At 42.7% G+C, this 17,292-nt stretch overlaps 1 protein-coding gene across 1 annotated transcript; it reads right to left on the bottom strand.

The window, feature by feature from the left end:
* Window positions 1-633: 633 nt before the first annotated feature.
* On the bottom strand, window positions 634-15,543 carry LOC126469579 (uncharacterized). The gene is made up of 6 exons (XM_050096695.1): window positions 15,410-15,543; window positions 5,338-5,434; window positions 3,880-3,960; window positions 3,251-3,340; window positions 3,041-3,142; window positions 634-887 (listed from the first exon to the last, which is right to left on the bottom strand). Exons 1-6 carry the CDS (start codon window positions 15,514-15,516, stop codon window positions 702-704), a joined length of 663 nt encoding a protein of 220 aa, XP_049952652.1. The 5' UTR covers window positions 15,517-15,543; the 3' UTR covers window positions 634-701.
* Window positions 15,544-17,292: the final 1,749 nt, after the last annotated feature.

Raw genomic sequence — 17,292 nt, 5'->3', positions numbered from 1 at the left:
AACCGCGCTGCTGCTACGGTCGCAGGTTCGAATCCTGCCTCGGGCATGGATGTGTGTGATGTCCTTAGGTTAGTTAGGTTTAAGCAGTTCTAAGTCTAGGGGACTGATGACCTCAGATGTTAAGTCCCATAGTGCTCAGAGCCATTTGATCCATTTTTAGGTATTATAAGCGCCAAATAACAATGCACATGGCGAAAAGGAAACACTACAGTAATGTTAGCCGCCGTAATTGTCGTCCACAGAGCGATATGTCAACGGGGAACAAAACAGAAGGCGCGACCAACACTTTCTGTGGTTGATGATTGCTATGGTAGCTCTCGTGTAAGCAATGAACTGTCAATCTCTTTCTTGCTCTGATCCGGGTATAGTTCTGGGATCTTTCCACTGTCGCTTCTGCAATTAAGTAATACTATATTAATATTCTCTTTCTACAGTCTGCTATGACAAATACTACTCCTGCATTTAATGGAGCTTAACTAAGTAGGTAAGAGCGCCACCTGCGAAACACAGGTTTCAGTTTTGAGCCCCAGTCCAGCATGCAGATTTAAACGACCACAAATATCTGGAGCTGCCATTAATTGTTCTGAAAGCAAAGGTTACGATTTCGATGATAGAAATGAAATATACACAGAATATGGTTAAGCCTTTTAATAGTTGAAGGATAATTTTGTTTTACATTAAAGGAAATTTGTTGCGAGGTGTTATTTTCCCTCGGGCCCGTCGGCCGAAGCAGGAATCGGCCCGAATGGGGAAGGTGAGGGCTCGCAGCTGAACTGATCGTTGGCGCCCACGTACGTCGACATCACACGCAGCTCGCCGGCCTCCGTCACGTACAGCGCGTACGCCTTCGGACTCGAGAAGCCGCCTGGGTATCGAGGTCCCGACAGCTGTAAGCAGACAACCTGTGTTACAAGCACGTCTGAACTCCGCAAGTTACCGTACGGTCTACATCAGTCTACATACAGCATCAGCCTCCCCCACCCCTTTCCCCTAGCCTTTTCCATTCGCAGAGTTAGACTGTCTACACCCCTCTGTATGGTTCCGAACTGAGATTGTGCCGTCTACGTACAGTGATCAGCCAGAACATTGCGACCACCTACGTAATAGCCGGTATGTCCATCCTTGGCACGGATAACGGCGGTGACGCGTCATGGCACGGAAGCAATGACGCCTTGGTGGGTCGCTGGAGGGAGTTGGTACCACATCTACATACAAGTAACCCAATTCCTGTAAATTCTGGGGAGGGGGGCGATGAGTTCTGACGCTACGTTCAACCACATCCCAGATGTGCTCGATCGGGTTCAGATCTGGCGAGTTGGAGGGCCAGCACATCAATTGGAACTCGCCACTGTGTTACTAGAACCACTTCATCATACTTCTGGCCTTGTGAAATCTTGTTGAAAAATACCACTGCCGTTGGGAAACACGATCGTCATGAAGAGATGTACGTCATCTGCAACCAGTGGCCGGCCGAGGTGGCCGAGCGATTCTAGACGCTACAGTCTGGAACCGCGCTACCGCTAGGGCCGCAGGTTCGAATCCTGCCTCGGGCATGGATGTGTGTGATGTCCTTAGGTTAGTTAGGTTTAAGTAGTTCTAAGTTCTAGGGGACTTAGGACCTTAGAAGTTAAGTCCCATAGTGCTCAGAGCCATTTGAACCATTTTTGCAACCAGTGTACGATACTCCTTGGGTGCCTTTCACGAGCTCCACTCGGCCCATGGATACCCACGCGAATGTTCCCCAAAGCATAATGGAGCCACCGCCAGATTGTCTCCGTCCTGCAGTACACTTGTCGAGGAGCTGTTCCCCTGGAAGACGACGGATTTTCGCCCTCTCATTGGCATAATGGAGGAGGTATAGGGATTCATCAAACCATGCAAAAATCTGCCACTGCGCCAACGTCCAGTGCTGATGCTAACGTGCCCATTTCAATCGCAGTTGCCGATGACATGGTGTTAACAATGCATATAAATGGATCATCGGCTGCGGAGGCCCATTGTTAGGAGTGTTTGGTTCACTGTGTGTTCAGATACACTTGTACTCTACCCGGTACTAAAGTGTAATGTTAGGTCTGCCACAGTTCGTCGCCTGTCCTGTTTTACCAGTCTGCCCAACCTACGACGTCCGACATCTGTACATGAGCGGTGGCCGCCCAACCTCACAACGTCTGGACGTTGCTTCGCCACGTGTTGAAGAGTCTCACAGCCTTGGAAGAGCAAACTATGCAAAACTATTCCACCTGGTGTGCAAGATGCATTAAGATAGACGAATTACGCATAGACTTTAAGAATAACATAGTAACCTAAATTCCAGGCCCGCCCGGTTATCCGTTCGGTCTAACGCAGTGCTTTCTGAGCGCGAAGGCGTGCCAGCCCCCGGCACGATTCCGCCCGGCGGATTAGTGTCTAGGTTCGGTGTGCCGGCCAGTCTGTGGATGGTTTTTAAGGCGGTTTTCCATCTGCATCGACGAATGCGGGGTGGTTCCTCTTATTCTGCCTCAGTTACTCTGTCAGCGATTGCTGCACAAATACTGTCTCCATGTACGCGTACACCATAATTACTATACCACGCAGGCTCTACAACGCAACTCGTATGAGACGTTCCCGGTGGGTCCATTGGGGGCCGAAATGCACAATAACCCTGGGTTCGGTGTGGGGCGGTGGTGGGGTGAGTGGACTGCTGTAGCCTGTTGTGGGGTTGTGTACAACTGAGGGCTACGGCGGTAACGAAACCTCTCCGGCGTTTCTAGGTCCCCAGTTCAATACAACCTAAATTCCAAAAATGGCAGGCAGGTCATGACAGGTTTGAATACTACCGAACCATCTATACCTACATATCATTTTCCGAACGAGTGAGTTAGTATTACATTTTTCCAAATTGTTGTTTGTGAGATACAGAAAATTATCAATAGCTCCATAAATAATGGTTTACGTGAAAAACGGTCCATAACTCTTCGAATGCATTCAGCATTATCTGTACATAGTTTGCTTTTCGATAAGCATCACCCTTTTTTTGTTTTTTAGTTAGCTAAGCACTCACAAATTTGCGTCGGTGCATTTCTTCAAGAACGCAGGATGTTGTTTGTACGTACTTCTCCACTTCAGATTTGGAATTGTCACTCTGTCTGCCACATTCATCGACCTAAAAAAAGCAAACAAATGATGAAAGATAAAGAAAGTTGTTTCAGAAATTTTCACAATTTCTCAAACAAGGCGCACATGTACATAAGTTATTGTTCGTCACACTTACCAGATGCAACATGTCCCGCTTCCTTACGCATTTTTCAAAATCGCAGAATACATTCGACTGTCCGCTTTGACTGCCTGTAGCATCTCCGATCTGAAAATGAAAGAAAAAATGGGATGAAGCAGTCACTTTTACATTCTCACAGAGCATCAAGGTAGGGTAATGTTAAAGCGCGTTGGTCTCTCACGTCGTGTTTCAACTCACGGGAAAGTTTTCAACAGCAGCACACCCTAGATCGTCACCTAATTATAATGTCCAAGGCAAATTAATATTTGTGGAGTGATTAAAAACGACTGTTGTCTTGCCACTCGTTTACAAATTGGGACTGCTGAAGCGTGAAAGAGACGTTTGGATTTAATTTCTCCTTTTACTGCGAGAAACTACGTACAAGACTCTCGCAAGAATAAACCTAACACTACTGTTCGTGAATAATTCAAGCATATTGAAGCTAAGTTGACTATCGACGTGACAGTTATATAGAGCTACAGAGCTATAGTAGATGCACGGGCTAAACAGCGATTCGGAACTGCCTCATTACGGGTATGTTGTGCATAAACATTACCTTAAAGGGCAGTTTAGACTCGGTGAACTTTATATATTGTTATCATTATGAAAATAATTTATTGACTCACCACTGCCTGACATTCTGCATAGGATGTACCATTCAAGTAGTCCCTGGCGCACTTTTTGAGTTCATCGTATGCATCTGGTACCTGTAATTAAAAAGTAATTAAAATACAGCTGTAGTTCTTCTCCGAAAAACATGGGAAAACATAACTATTTATCTTATTTGTAAGGAAATATGATTTGTCTATTTCGCCTGAAGTAAAAGAAAGCGAAACAAAATGATAAATTTCTGAAACATATATTTGAAACCGGAGTGGATCATATGGCCTCGACCGCGCTGGGTAGCCGCGGCTCCCCCCGTAGGAGGTTTGAGTAATCCCTCGGGCATCGGTGTGTGTGTTGTTCTTGGAGTAAGTTAGTTTAAATTAGATTAAGTAATGTGTAAGCCTAGGGACCGATGACCTCAGCAGTTTGATTCCATAGGAACTTACCACAAATTTCCAAAAAATTCATATGGCCTCAAATTTCCGTGAAAGGGAAGACGAGCAGTAGAAGAAGAAGTTTGATTCAGCTACAGCAAAGGATGTCGCGAGCACTGAACGGAGTAGCTGGAAGGAAGTTTAATAAAAGTCAGTAGAAATGGTTTTTCTGCTAGATCAATGTATGTAACTTGAGTCTGCTGGTTGAATGTTCGCCTATTAGGAGGTCAGTGTCGTCCTATGGCAAATGAAACCAATACCGGAAGGTACGCTTCGTCCGCAATTTTAACCTGTGGGGACATCAGGGGAACTGGAAGAAGAACTTTTCTGTTGATACATCTTTTTATGTTGACCCCCAACTGTCATGGAGACAACTGCTGTAACGGATGGACTGTTCTCTGCCCACTGTGTTCATTAACACGGAGTTTTTTGTCTTCACTGTCAGGATACAAAAGTGATGCACCGTTTCAGTACCATATTTATACATGAGATTGAGAAAGAAAGATGAGATGAGACAAATTTCATGGTGATTATTAGGTTATTAGATATTACATATTAGTAGATCATGTAATTTAGGAACATTTGCACAATAGGGAACCAGTGACACACGAGGCAGCTAACTGGACCAATTCATCCATTCGTGCCCTGAACATACTTATTTGAGTCTGCTGATACCAGGACGCATTAGAAGTAGAAAGCGCAATGAATAATTAGATATTACATGCAGATTAAATTTATTTCATATAAACGTTTGTGATATATCACGCAGCAATTTCATAATTTATATAGCATATTCTAGAAATACAATAAACTAGTATACCTCTCTTTTTTGTGTCGTAGAAAACACACTTTTCCACAGCCACTAGAAGAGCAACACTTGCGTATGATCACAAATAAATAAAAACTATGTAAATAAATGTTCGTTAACACACAAAGCAGAGAATACTATTTATAGTTTGTAATATTATCTCGTAGAAGGCAGAATGTTATTTTTTTGTTAGAAAGATGTCACATTTTTCGTGTCTGTCAAGCTGTATACACTACCTGCCTCATCCTGGCGTAGCGCGCGAAGCAGCCGTAGCACGCGTCATTGGTCGTGGATTCTGTGCACAGCGGCTGCACTAGGTCGTCGAACAGCAGGCTGCCAACACACAAGCAAAGCGTCACTTTGTTAGCCACTTCCTTACGAGTGCAATAAAAACAGTGCGAATTCCCACACGTGACAGGCCTGTAGAGGTGAAGCTACACTAGTATCCACAAACTAGGGAAAATTATTTTACTAATCATTCACTATCATCAAGACGGTAAAGCAGGTTATATATGGCACTTCAATTCGGAAACAATCTTCTATATAAACAATACATAAGTACAGATGAACGTAGCGAAAATACCTACAAAAAATTACGTTACTGTAATCTGCCGGTCTATGTAAAGCCGGCGCCAGAACCGAAAACCTTTCGCTCTAATAAAGTTAAAAAAGCCACACTAATTCAAACACAAATAACCAATAAAAGAAAATTCAAAACAATGAAACTAATAACCTTCAAAGTCATAATTAAAAGAATAATCTTTTAGGCCGTAGTAAAAATTTACATGCGGCATTCGGCGATCGCAGAGCAAGTGCCCACCAAATTCTGAATAGGCGAGGTATTTACCGAGGTGTCGATGAGTACTCGCCAGATTTCTGGAGAATGTCTAATGAAGATTTTATCACCTGCTTTCTGAATTCCAATCAATGACCAATAAGAAAAATACGAAGTCGAGAAGATAGGTAGCTGTTACAAGCTATGGTACCTATTACAAGCTTTGACGAAGCGTAATAGGGCTTTGGCAATAAAAAATATGGTAAATAAAATGGTATTTTATTGAAGTCACTGGTCATAAACACTAGGTGTCCACAGCAGCCATAAAATCTTCGTAGGCAGGATAAAACTGTAGAAAATGTAGACCTTTTCGTAAGAAATTCGATGCACTCAATATCACAGAAATCATTGCAGTTAGTGAAACTGTACAAGGACCATGAAAATCCTGTTCTCGTTTACTACAGAATAGACTGTTTTTTAACTTTTTTGGAAATTATTTAGATTGAATAATAGTAAGGAGAGGTGCCAACAGTACTTTTTCCTCGATCCATGTCTGACAGGGAGAACCGCCCACCACACACTGTACAGTGGATTGTGCAGTATACGTATCCCAACGTAGAAACATGTAAGTGATAAAATGAATCATTCAAATCAGAAGATTATGAATGATAAGTTCAAAATCAAAGAATTTACCAATGGAAGAAAATAACAGCCCTGAAACACAAATTAACATAAATTTGAAGGCATAATTTGTTACATAAATGTTTTGATTACGCTCTCACAAGAGTGAATACAATAACGAATAGTTAGGTTAATGAATGATTGCTCACCCGGAATGCTTGTGAGCAGGGGCGATGGGTGGACGAGATTCACGAACATGTATAAACTATTATTCGTCCAGTTTGATATGGCACCAAAGACCAACACAATGGGAGAATGGGAAGCACCCAACATGAGTAGAGGATGAAGGCAGTTTCCAGAACAATTCTAGGGCCCCGGTGCAGATTAAAATACTTATCACAGATCATTTTCGATTCCATATGTGGTAAAAAGAGGTGAAGGAATAGAGAAGCATAAAATCAGTGTCGCATTGATGCCTAATTATAAGGATAAGAGTCATACTGTAGTGAGATAAAGCAAAACTGGCCACTTTACTTTGGAGTTTTGTTTCACTTCAAGAGACTGAGACTGTAAAGAGCGCAGTAAATATTACATGCTTTAAAGGCCTGGTTGGAAGGCAAAAGAAGACAGTGTGTTTGTGTGTGTGTGTGTGTGTGCATGCAGCAGAAGAGGTCAGAGACAAAATATTTTGTAACACAGGCATTAATGCTGTGATGCTGCCAGTATGTAGGATGCATGCTGACTCCGTTCCCTTGTGGAGGACTGCCTGTGAAGTTTCTCTGGAAAGGATAGCAGGTGCAGCCTTCTTGGCACATCTGAGTGCAAGGCTTGTATCTACAAAACCCAGATGCAGTGAGATAGACTGCAAAATTTTACATCCAACTACACTACTGCTGTACTGTAGATACATGTATATTCAGTACAGAAAGTAGAGTAAGTAGAGTCCTTTGCTAATGGAGACTGATTCGGATGAAACAGCACTTTTCATATAACAAAAAGACTTGAAGACATGACGTGTCATAGAGAGATTTCCACTAACAGCTGCTTGAGACATGAGGCAACTGGCTAAACTTCCACAAAGTGTACCTGACCCAGTACTGTACTAATAAGAGAAAGACATGAAACATCAACACAAATACTGATGCATTACCTACCGTTTGAATCGATTACTCTACTCAATAACTGAGACACATTTGTGGAAAGTTGATGCAGACAGAAGGTCATCATTCTTAAGTATTACAAGTACATTACGTTCAACATACTACAAGATATAAAATGTTGATTCAGCCATTTTAACTGACCTCTTTCTACCACCTTGAATTTTTTAAGCAACACTTGTTGGCTAAATCCCCCATTTTGGAAGAAATATGGCAATGCTGCATGTGAGAAGAGAGAGGGGGAGGTGGTAGGAGAGGAGGGGGTGACCTTGAAGAGGGAAGGTGGAGAAGGCGACATTGTGGGTGGGGGGAGGGGGCAGGGAGGGGTCAGATCCTCATGACACTTGTTGTTGGGTGGCCCTGAACTGTCCTGGAAATCACCTTCATCCTTTACTAACTTGGGTGCTAGGTCAGCAGCTACTCGACTTTCAATGAGCACTCAGTCTCATATGTGACAGCGCCTTAAGCTATACTTAATTTAATGTATGGCAAGAAAGGGACAGTCCAGAGCCACTGTCAACAATAGACCGTTTCAGGCAACCAGTGTAGCACACTACACTTGGCACTCTGAGACCAGTTTTTTACATCAGGTGATAGAGTGTATTCAGAATTAAAATATATGCTCATGCGCACGAAAAATCTTGCCAACCCCTGGAGACATCACGCTAATACATTGTAACACCGCCTGTAGCCTTGATATCAGCCTCATTATGACAAAGAGGAGAATCCAAAAGTTTCTTCATGTACTACATATCCAGCTGAAGCTGCTCATTGATGATCAGATCACATAGAGCTGCCAAACTGTGGAGATGTTGATTGCTACATTTCACCCTCCATTCCCAATTGTTCTAGACATTTTACATGGGATTAAGATCAGGTGATCTGGCGAGCCAGATGAGGTGTAGTAGGGATCTTGAGTGTTAGACAGCCCAAGAATGTACACGTGCAGCCCTATGAACACAGCTGCTAGCGTCTTGGAAGATGGGAGTGTTTTCAGAAAACTCATCATGAAGATATAGAAGAAAGGGCAAAATCGAAAATGTTGAAATAAACACAATAGACTCTTTTTATGGTCACTGTTCACACGCCAAGTTAAATGACTGCCAGTAGTACACCATTCCCTGTAGACATGTTAGACAGCCCGCATTGATGCACAAACATATCGGCCAGTTTCAATCATTGGTGTTCATGGGAACACCTAAACACAACAGCTCCGTTCTGCCCTTCTGTCATGCCTCCACTTCGACACATCTTACTGCACTTACTTCCATACAACCGACTGGCACGAATATACCTCACTGTCCTGACTTACGCCAGCGTTTGACGAGTACATGACAGCCTGGTGCCAACTGAACGTCATATACAGCTCTCCAAAGCGACTAGTGTGTTCTGCTAATGGTGTGACTAACGTTTTTTTCTGGTGAGCTTATATCAAAATGAAGCAGTCTTCTTACACAGTAATAACCACTGATGAAAATAGACGCTAATAATAGAAACAACACAAAAAACACTGCCAGTCGTACATACTATAGTCAGGGAGACCATGAGGTATAATTTCAGTTGCCTTATTAAAAAAAAAAAAAAGTATGTACATACAAAACCCCCTCTCGTCGCTCACCAATTTACAAAGCCCATCACAAGTAACATATGTCCTTACAGTAGTTTCAAAATCTATTACATTAACCTAGCGAATGATAGTTAAAAGATTATTAACAAATCACTATTGACAGCAGAAAGTAAGATAATGGCAGTACGTACATAGCCCAACATCAACAAAACAGGGAAAAAAGGAATGGTTTCATTTTAGGCCTAGAGCCTGATAATGTAAACATACAGGGCGTCCCAGGAAGAAAGGTCAACATGCAGCGATATGACAGGAACGAGCATTCGAAACAAAGAAGTCTAGAAAACTTCGGTTCTTCGATACTGTGAAACAGATCTCTTCTACTGCAAGCTCTTCGCTTTCCATATTTTAGGAGTACGGTACCAAACAAGAATAAAATTGTATAGTAAACGTAGTCTCTAAAATGCATACCTTAAGAGCTATGAACACTTGTTCAGTAGAAGATTAAACAGTGGAATATCCAGGATGCAATATAACAATTGTATGAAAAGGGAAGTTGCTACTCACCATATAGCGGAGATGCTGAGTCGCAGATAGACACAACAAAAAGACTCTCACAATTAAAGCTTTCGGCCACTAAGGCCTTCGGCAACAATACACGACACACACACACACACACACACACACACACACACACCTGTTCAGAAGTCAATTTTTTGCAATAAGTTTTGAGAGTGGATTAACAGAAGACAGAGAAACGTTAAGATGGTGGTTTTAGTGCTTCAGGTGGTGTACACAAGGAACAAACATGTAACAGTGTCAGAAAAGTATTTCTTTGACATATTGTTCAACTCGCATGTCATATTGGCTTCAATAGCGGTTATGTTGTCAAGGCGTTGATCTTCCATGTGAATTTCTGTTTTTGCATATCAGATAAGTCTAGTTTCAGTTGCCTGAGACTGCAGTCGTAAGTGTGATTTGCGTTTGCGAGACTCTCTCTCTCTCTCTCTCTCTCTGTGTGTGTGTGTGTGTGCGTGTGTGTCTTTGTCGTCTATTTTTGAAGAATGCCTTACTGGCTGAAAGCTTTATTTGTGACAGTCTTTTTGTTGTGCCTATCTGCAACTCAGCATCTCCACTATATGGTGAGTAGCAACTTTCCTTTTTATAATATTGTTCAGTAGAAGAGATGTGTTTTACAGTATCGAAATCGAAATGCTCATAGGTCTTAAGGTATGCACTTTAGAGCCCATGTTTACTAGATTTTTACTTAGAATACGTTTTCCTATCATATCCTTGAATAATGACCATTCCTCCTAGGACACCCTGCGTACGTAATGTACCATGGATAAATCCTGATTTGTTGCAGATGACAAACTGGAGCAAGAAATATCAGCTGTAGGGGAGAGAGTTGTATCTCCAAATACTTTTCTGACTTTTGCCTCTTTTCGAGGCCAATAATAGAGTTGTAATATTTTTATTCTATTTTTAAATAATAGGATTCACTTTTTGTGTAATTCAGTCTTTTTCCGAAATTACAAAAATTACTCTGGGAATGTATTTTTTTCCAAATTCCCCTCTTCAATTTGAACCCGACACGCTTCTTTCCTTTACCATATTGACGATTCCTTAACGTCACAAGATGAGTGTTATCAATTAGTCTCATCTTTTAGTTCGATCGTACTATAAATTTCTTTTACCTCCATTTCGATGTAGTATCTCTTCATCTAATCTTCGGCCACTTCTGTGGCACCAAATTTCAAAAGCTTCTACCTTCTTCTTGTCTGAACTCTTTACCGTCCATGTTTGGTTCCATACAAGGCTACACACTCCCGAAAAATACCTCCAGCAAATATCTCATAATATTTAATTTACATTCACTGTCAACAATTTTCTCTCTTTTAGAAACTTTTCCTTTGCTATTGACAGTATGCATTTTATATCCTTTCTGCTTCGGTCACTGTCAGTTATCCTGCTCGCCGAACAGCAAAACTCAAGGCAAATCAAATATAGAAGATGAATAATTTTCTCGTCAGTCCAATATTTAAAGCAACATTTTAAAAATCGAGTCACAGCCTGACGTCATAACCACTACTTAAATGCAGTAGAACGTTTATATGGAGCCGAACGCTGTTTGCGGAAGATAAAATCTGGCAGCCAAAATCGCATTTCTAGAATCGCTATTGGAGTGCAAAATTGTTAAAGTTTCTGTAAAAGAAGGAAAGAAGATTAGCGTTTAACGTTCCGTCGTCAACGAGAAGAACACAATCTCGGATTAGGAAAAGATGGCGAAGGAAGTCGGCTGTGCCATTTTCAAAAGAACCATCCGGATTTGGCTCGAATTTTGTTTAATAATTTATCTGACGTTTGGCCAGCACAAGTCGCTGGCATTGTCAGAGATTCACACACTTGCTCGCCACCAGCAATGTCTGTCAGTCGTGCTGATGAACCTTCAGAAAGATCGTAATGAAATTAAATCGGGTCCGCCTTTCTGCTAGTACACAATTATTGTTTTGCTTTAATACACAAACATGTTCCACCACAGTTGTGGCATCATCAGTGGGCTTTTCTCTTTTATTGTATACAGGGTGTTACAAAAAGGCACGGCCAAACTTTCAGGAAACATTCCTCACACACAAAGAAAGAAAATATGTTATATGGACATGTCTCCGGAAAAGCTTACTTTCCATGTTAGAGCTCATTTTATTACTTCTCTTCAAATCACATTAATCATAGAATGGAAACACACAGCAACAGAACGTGCCACCGTGACTTCAAACACTTTGTTACAGGCAATGTTCAAAATGTCCTCCGTTAGCGAGGATACGTGCATCCACCCTCCGTCGCATGGAATCCCTGATGCACTGATGCAGCCCTGGAGAATGGCGTATTGTATCACAGCCGTCCACAATACGAGCACGAAGAGTCTCTACATTTGGTACCGGCGTTGCGTAGACAAGATCTTTCAAATGCCCCCATAAATGAAAGTCAAGAGGGTTGAGGTCAGGAGAGCGTGGAGGCCATGGAATTGGTCCGCCTCTACCAATCCATCGGTCACCGAATCTGTTGTTGAGAAGCGTACGAACACTTCGACTGAAATGTGCAGGAGCTCCATCGTTCATGAACCACATGTTGTGTCGTACTTGTAAAGGCATATTTTCTAGCAGCACAGGTAGAGTATACCGTATGAAATCATGATAACGTGCTCCATTGAGCGTAGGTGGAAGAGCATGGGGCCAAATCAAGACATCACCAACAATGCCTGCCCAAATGTTCACAGAAAATCTGTGTTGATGACGTGATTGCACAATCGCGTGCGGATTCTCGTCAGCCCACACATGTTGATTGTGAAAATTTACAATTTGATCACGTTGGAATGAAGCCTCATCCGTAAAGAGAACATTTGCACTGAAATGAGGATTGACACGTTGTTGGATGAACCATTCGCAGAAGTGTAACCGTGGAGGCCAATCAGCTGCTGATAGTGCCTGCACACGCTGTACATGGTACGGAAACAACTGGTCCTCCCGTAGCACTCTCCATACAGTGACGTGGTCAACGTTACCTTGTACGGCAGCAACTTCTCTGACGCTGACATTAGGGTTATCGTAAACTGCACGAAGAATTGCCTCGTCCATTGCAGGTGTCCTCGTCGTTCTAGGTCTTCCTCAGTCGCGAGTCATAGGCTGGAATGTTCCGTGCTCCCTAAGACGCCGATCAATTGCTTCGAACGTCTTCCTGTCGGGACACCTTCGTTCTGGAAATCTGTCTCGATACAAACGTACCGCGCCACGGCTATTGCCCCGTGCTAATCCATACATCAAATGGGCATCTGCCATCTGCGCATTTGTAAACGTTGCACTGACTGCAAAACCACGTTCGTGACGAACACTAAGCTGTTGATGCTACGTACTAATGTGCTTGATGCTAGTACTGTAGAGCAATGAGTCGCATATCAACACAAGCACCGAAGTCAACATTACCTTCCTTCAATTGGGCCAACTGGCGGTGAATCGAGGAAGTACAGTACATACTGACGAAACTAAAATGAGCTCTAACATGGAAATTAAGCGTTTCAGGACACATGTCCACATAACATCTTTTCTTTATTTGCGTGTGAGGAATGTTTCCTGAAAGTTTGACCGTACCTTTTGTAACACCCTGTATTGTGTATGTCCTGTGGCTACCAACCGAAATCAGCCACAGGTCATTAATACACCACGCCATCATTGCTGTATTTGGCTTGTCCTGAGCTTCGGCTGGTTTATATTTATTTGTCAAAACTGTTTTTGTATAGATGCAGTGACGTTTCCTCCAGCCCATTTGTGAATCTTGCGTCTTGTTTTGTTACAATGGGTTGCAGATACGTTTCATTGCTCAATTTACCTTTGTGTATCCAAGCGACAGCAGCGTAACAAGACGCAGGATTCACGAATGAGTAGGAGAAAATGTCATTCCAACTACATAGAAACAAAAAATACGTTTTTTACGCAGATATAAACCACTGTATTAAAGGTCCATTCCCATCAGTCAATCTATAAAATTAACGTTTTTACGATTTGTTTGGGGAAAAACAATGAAGCAAGCAACGTAAATATTTTTGAACATTATTCATTGATTATTGGATATCATCTTCCGATTTATTTAAATAAATTCAGTCAACATTAAGCCCCCCATCCCAGCAGTTAAAGTTGCTCTGTCCAAAATGAAGTGTGTCCTGTCAAAGATGTAGTTTTGTCGTGTGTTTTTGGCCACTCTTTTTGCAATCACTAACGAATAAATTAAAATAAAAAATTAGACTATTACTCTTTGCAGACACGTCCGAGGAGTAATTCAGCCAAATTTCAAAAAGAAGTCGACATTAGTGTGCACGCAATCCATTACGGCAACTTGAAACACACTTCATCTTAAGCTGACGGAATGGATTACGGGCGCACTAAGAAAGATATCTTTCTGAAATTTGGCAAAATTACTCCTCGGGCATGTCCGCGGGGAGTAGTAGGCTATTTTTTATTTTAATTTATTCATCAGTTATTGGAAATAGCGTGACCAAAAAAAGTCAAAACTATATCTTTGTCTCAAACCTGTGCAGTTTGATATTTTTTTCAAATTTCAAAGAAACTATGTTATTGCTATGTGCGCAATATTCTATGTATTAAAGAAATTGTTTTTTGATTACAGATAAGATTTCCAGACTGCAGCACTTCGGTCATGGTCACACCTCATTTTGGACAGAGCAACCTTAGCTCCTGGGATGGAGGGCTTATTGATTACCGAATTTCTTTTAAAAAATCATATGTTGTGCAAGAATCAATAAATAATGTGCAAAAAGATTTACGTTGATTGCCTCCTTAGTTTTTCCAAAATAGTCGTAAAATCGCTTATTTTAAAGGCTGATAGAGGAGAATGGACCCTTAATTGAGACCTGTGGCTGATTTCAGTTCGCAGTCACAGGATACACACAATGTAAAATGTAAACCCCACTGAGGGTGCCACAACTGTGATGAGCCATGCTTGGCTATAAACGCAAAAGAATAATTGTGTAGAACGAGATTTTCACTCTGCAGCGGAGTGTGCGCTGATATGAAACTTCCTGGCAGATTAAAACTGTGTGCCGGACCGAGACTCGAACTCTGGACCTTTGCCTTTCGCGGGCAAGTGCTCTACCAACTGAGCTACCCAAGCACGACTCACGCCCCCTCCTCACAGATTTTTACTTCTGCCAGTATCTCGTCTCCTACCTTCCACACTTTACAGAAGGTTTGGAAGGTAGGAGACGAGGTACTGGCGGAATTAAAGCTGTGAGGAGGGGGCGTGAGTCGTGCTTGGGTAGCTCAGTTGGTAGAGCACTTGCTCGCGAAAGGCAAAGGTCCCGAGTTCGAGTCTCGGTCCGGCACACAGTTTTAATCTGCCGGGAAGTTTAATAATTGTGTACTTGCAAAATGGCGGACCTATACCTAATTTCATTATTGTTTTCTGAAAGCACGGGAGGAGCTGAAAATTCCAATACGAGAGTCAGAAAAGCATTTAACAAACGTCGGCCGAACATACCGAAGCGAAAGCCAACAGACCGTACGGTACTGAAGCGTTTGGACGAGCAACCAAAAGTGATATTGGACAGTCAGTTTACTAAATACGGTGTTCAGCAGGCCACATGAAGGTCGCGAGTATGAGGAGCCGCAGCGAATACGTGCCTGGTGGTGAACTCTGAGGCCATAACCGGCCCCTGTGCGTTGAAAGCACTGGCGGAAGCAGCGAGCAACGCAACGGCGCCGGCGAACACTGCAGGTGTGGCGGCCATGGCTGGGACTGTGAGGCAGCGCCCCGCGCCGCCGCTATATACCCACAACACACCCGGATGCGCAGCCTTCAGCTTCCGACCTGACGTCACGGCGTTCGCAGAAAAAAGAAGCACGCCCGCTTCGTTACCTGCACTTATACCCTTGAGCCTAGTGTTTTCCCGCGCTGCTCACAGCTCGGCGCCGCCTTTTTTACCGCCACACAATTATTTTCAGACAGAGCAAGAAGGCGCTGTGATTGCGGGTACACTTGGATCCTACCATAGCCAGGTCAGATCTTCGATGCTCGTGACCCGTTATCTCAGGTATAGGTAAAGATTACGATTATTAATATCTCACACGTAGCTAACCGGGCAAAATATTAGAAACAAGCTTACATGAGCAACGGGCCGCTTGACGCTAAGTCATTTTACTGAAGTGTTGTGCACATTCTAGTCGCTTTTATGGATTAGCGCAGTAACACGTGGAGACGTGACGGAGTGGAAGAAAGGAGTTATCGTGTTTGGGTTCAAAAAATGGTTCAAATGGCTCTGAGCACTATGGGACTTAACTACTGAGGTCATCAGTCCCCTAGAACTTAGAACTACTTAAACCTAACTAACCTAAGGACATCACACACAGCCATGCTCGAGGGAGGATTCGAACCTGCTACCGCAGCGGTCTCGCGGTTCCAGACTGTAGCGCCTAGAACCGCACGGCCACTCCGGCCGGCTCGTGTTTGGGGATGCCCCTGAGCACACCGTGAATGAAGTTGGCCGAGTTTTTGGCTTATCAACGCGGACTGACCAACGTATATACATACAATGAATGGTGTACCACTCGCAGCAATGTAACACAGTGTGAGAAAAGTGGTCGTAATAAGATACTAACGGACAGTGACTGCAGATATGTGTCACGCCTCGTCAGTGACAATCGGTTTCAAACGTGACAGTAATTGCTGCCGTCAGTAAGTGTAGATCCATTTCAAAGAGTTTTGTTGTAGCTGCAAATAGGCCGGAACTTGTTGACAACATCAGTATAGAAACGGGGATTAGCGATCATGATTTCATTATAGCAAATATGGCTACGAAAGTTAATAAATCGTCAAGAAGGCTAGAGAAAGTTTTTCTGATAGATAGAGCACATAAGCAGTTGTTAGCATTTCACTCAGACAGTAAATTGAGGTCACTAAGTTTCAGTAAGATGGGCGAAGTTAAAGCAGATTGTAAACTGCGATCTGGAGAGTTATCTGCCTAGTAAGTGGATTAAGGCTGGAAAAGACCCACCATTGTTTAATAACGAAATTCGGAAAATGTTGAGGAAACAGAGGCTGTTGCACTCTCAGTTCAAAAGAGAACGCGCAAATGGCGGTTGGTGAAGGATAGTAGAATTTTGGGCGTCTGTGAAAAGATTTAAACGTAAAACATACAACAGCTGCCACCGTCATACCGTAGAAAAAGATCTGGCAGGGAAACCGAGAATATTCATATGTAAAACCGCTAAGTGTGTCTAACGCCTTCATCCAGTTGCTCATTGACCAGTCTGATGTTGCAGTTGAAGACAGCAAAACTAAAGACGTTCATACAACATACGATCGTTTGACCAACGAACGTACTCTCGTATGGATGACATAGTAATAAGCATCCCTGGCGTAGAGCAACAACTACGAGAGTTGAAAACAAATGAGCTGAGCTGCCGAGAATTGGTTCAAATGACTCTGAGCACTATGGGACTTAACATCTGGGGTCATCAGTCCCCTAGAACTTAGAACTACTTCAACCTAACTAACCTAAGGACAT

Source organism: Schistocerca serialis, chromosome 3, assembly GCF_023864345.2.
Source record: "Schistocerca serialis cubense isolate TAMUIC-IGC-003099 chromosome 3, iqSchSeri2.2, whole genome shotgun sequence".
Taxonomy (NCBI): Eukaryota; Metazoa; Arthropoda; class Insecta; order Orthoptera; family Acrididae; genus Schistocerca; species Schistocerca serialis.
This window is presented reverse-complemented; position numbering and strand designations above follow the sequence as displayed.

Excerpts from the sequence above, each read along its gene's own strand:
- LOC126469579 (XM_050096695.1), bottom strand. The coding sequence starts at position 15,516 with ATGGCCGCCACACCTGCAGTGTTCGCCGGCGCCGTTGCGTTGCTCGCT. Across the intron at positions 5,435-15,409 it reads GCCTCAGAGTTCACCACCAG|CCTGCTGTTCGACGACCTAG; the intron begins GCACGTATTCGC and ends GTGTGTTGGCAG. Across the intron at positions 3,961-5,337 it reads GCTACGCCAGGATGAGGCAG|GTACCAGATGCATACGATGA; the intron begins GTAGTGTATACA and ends TTTTAATTACAG.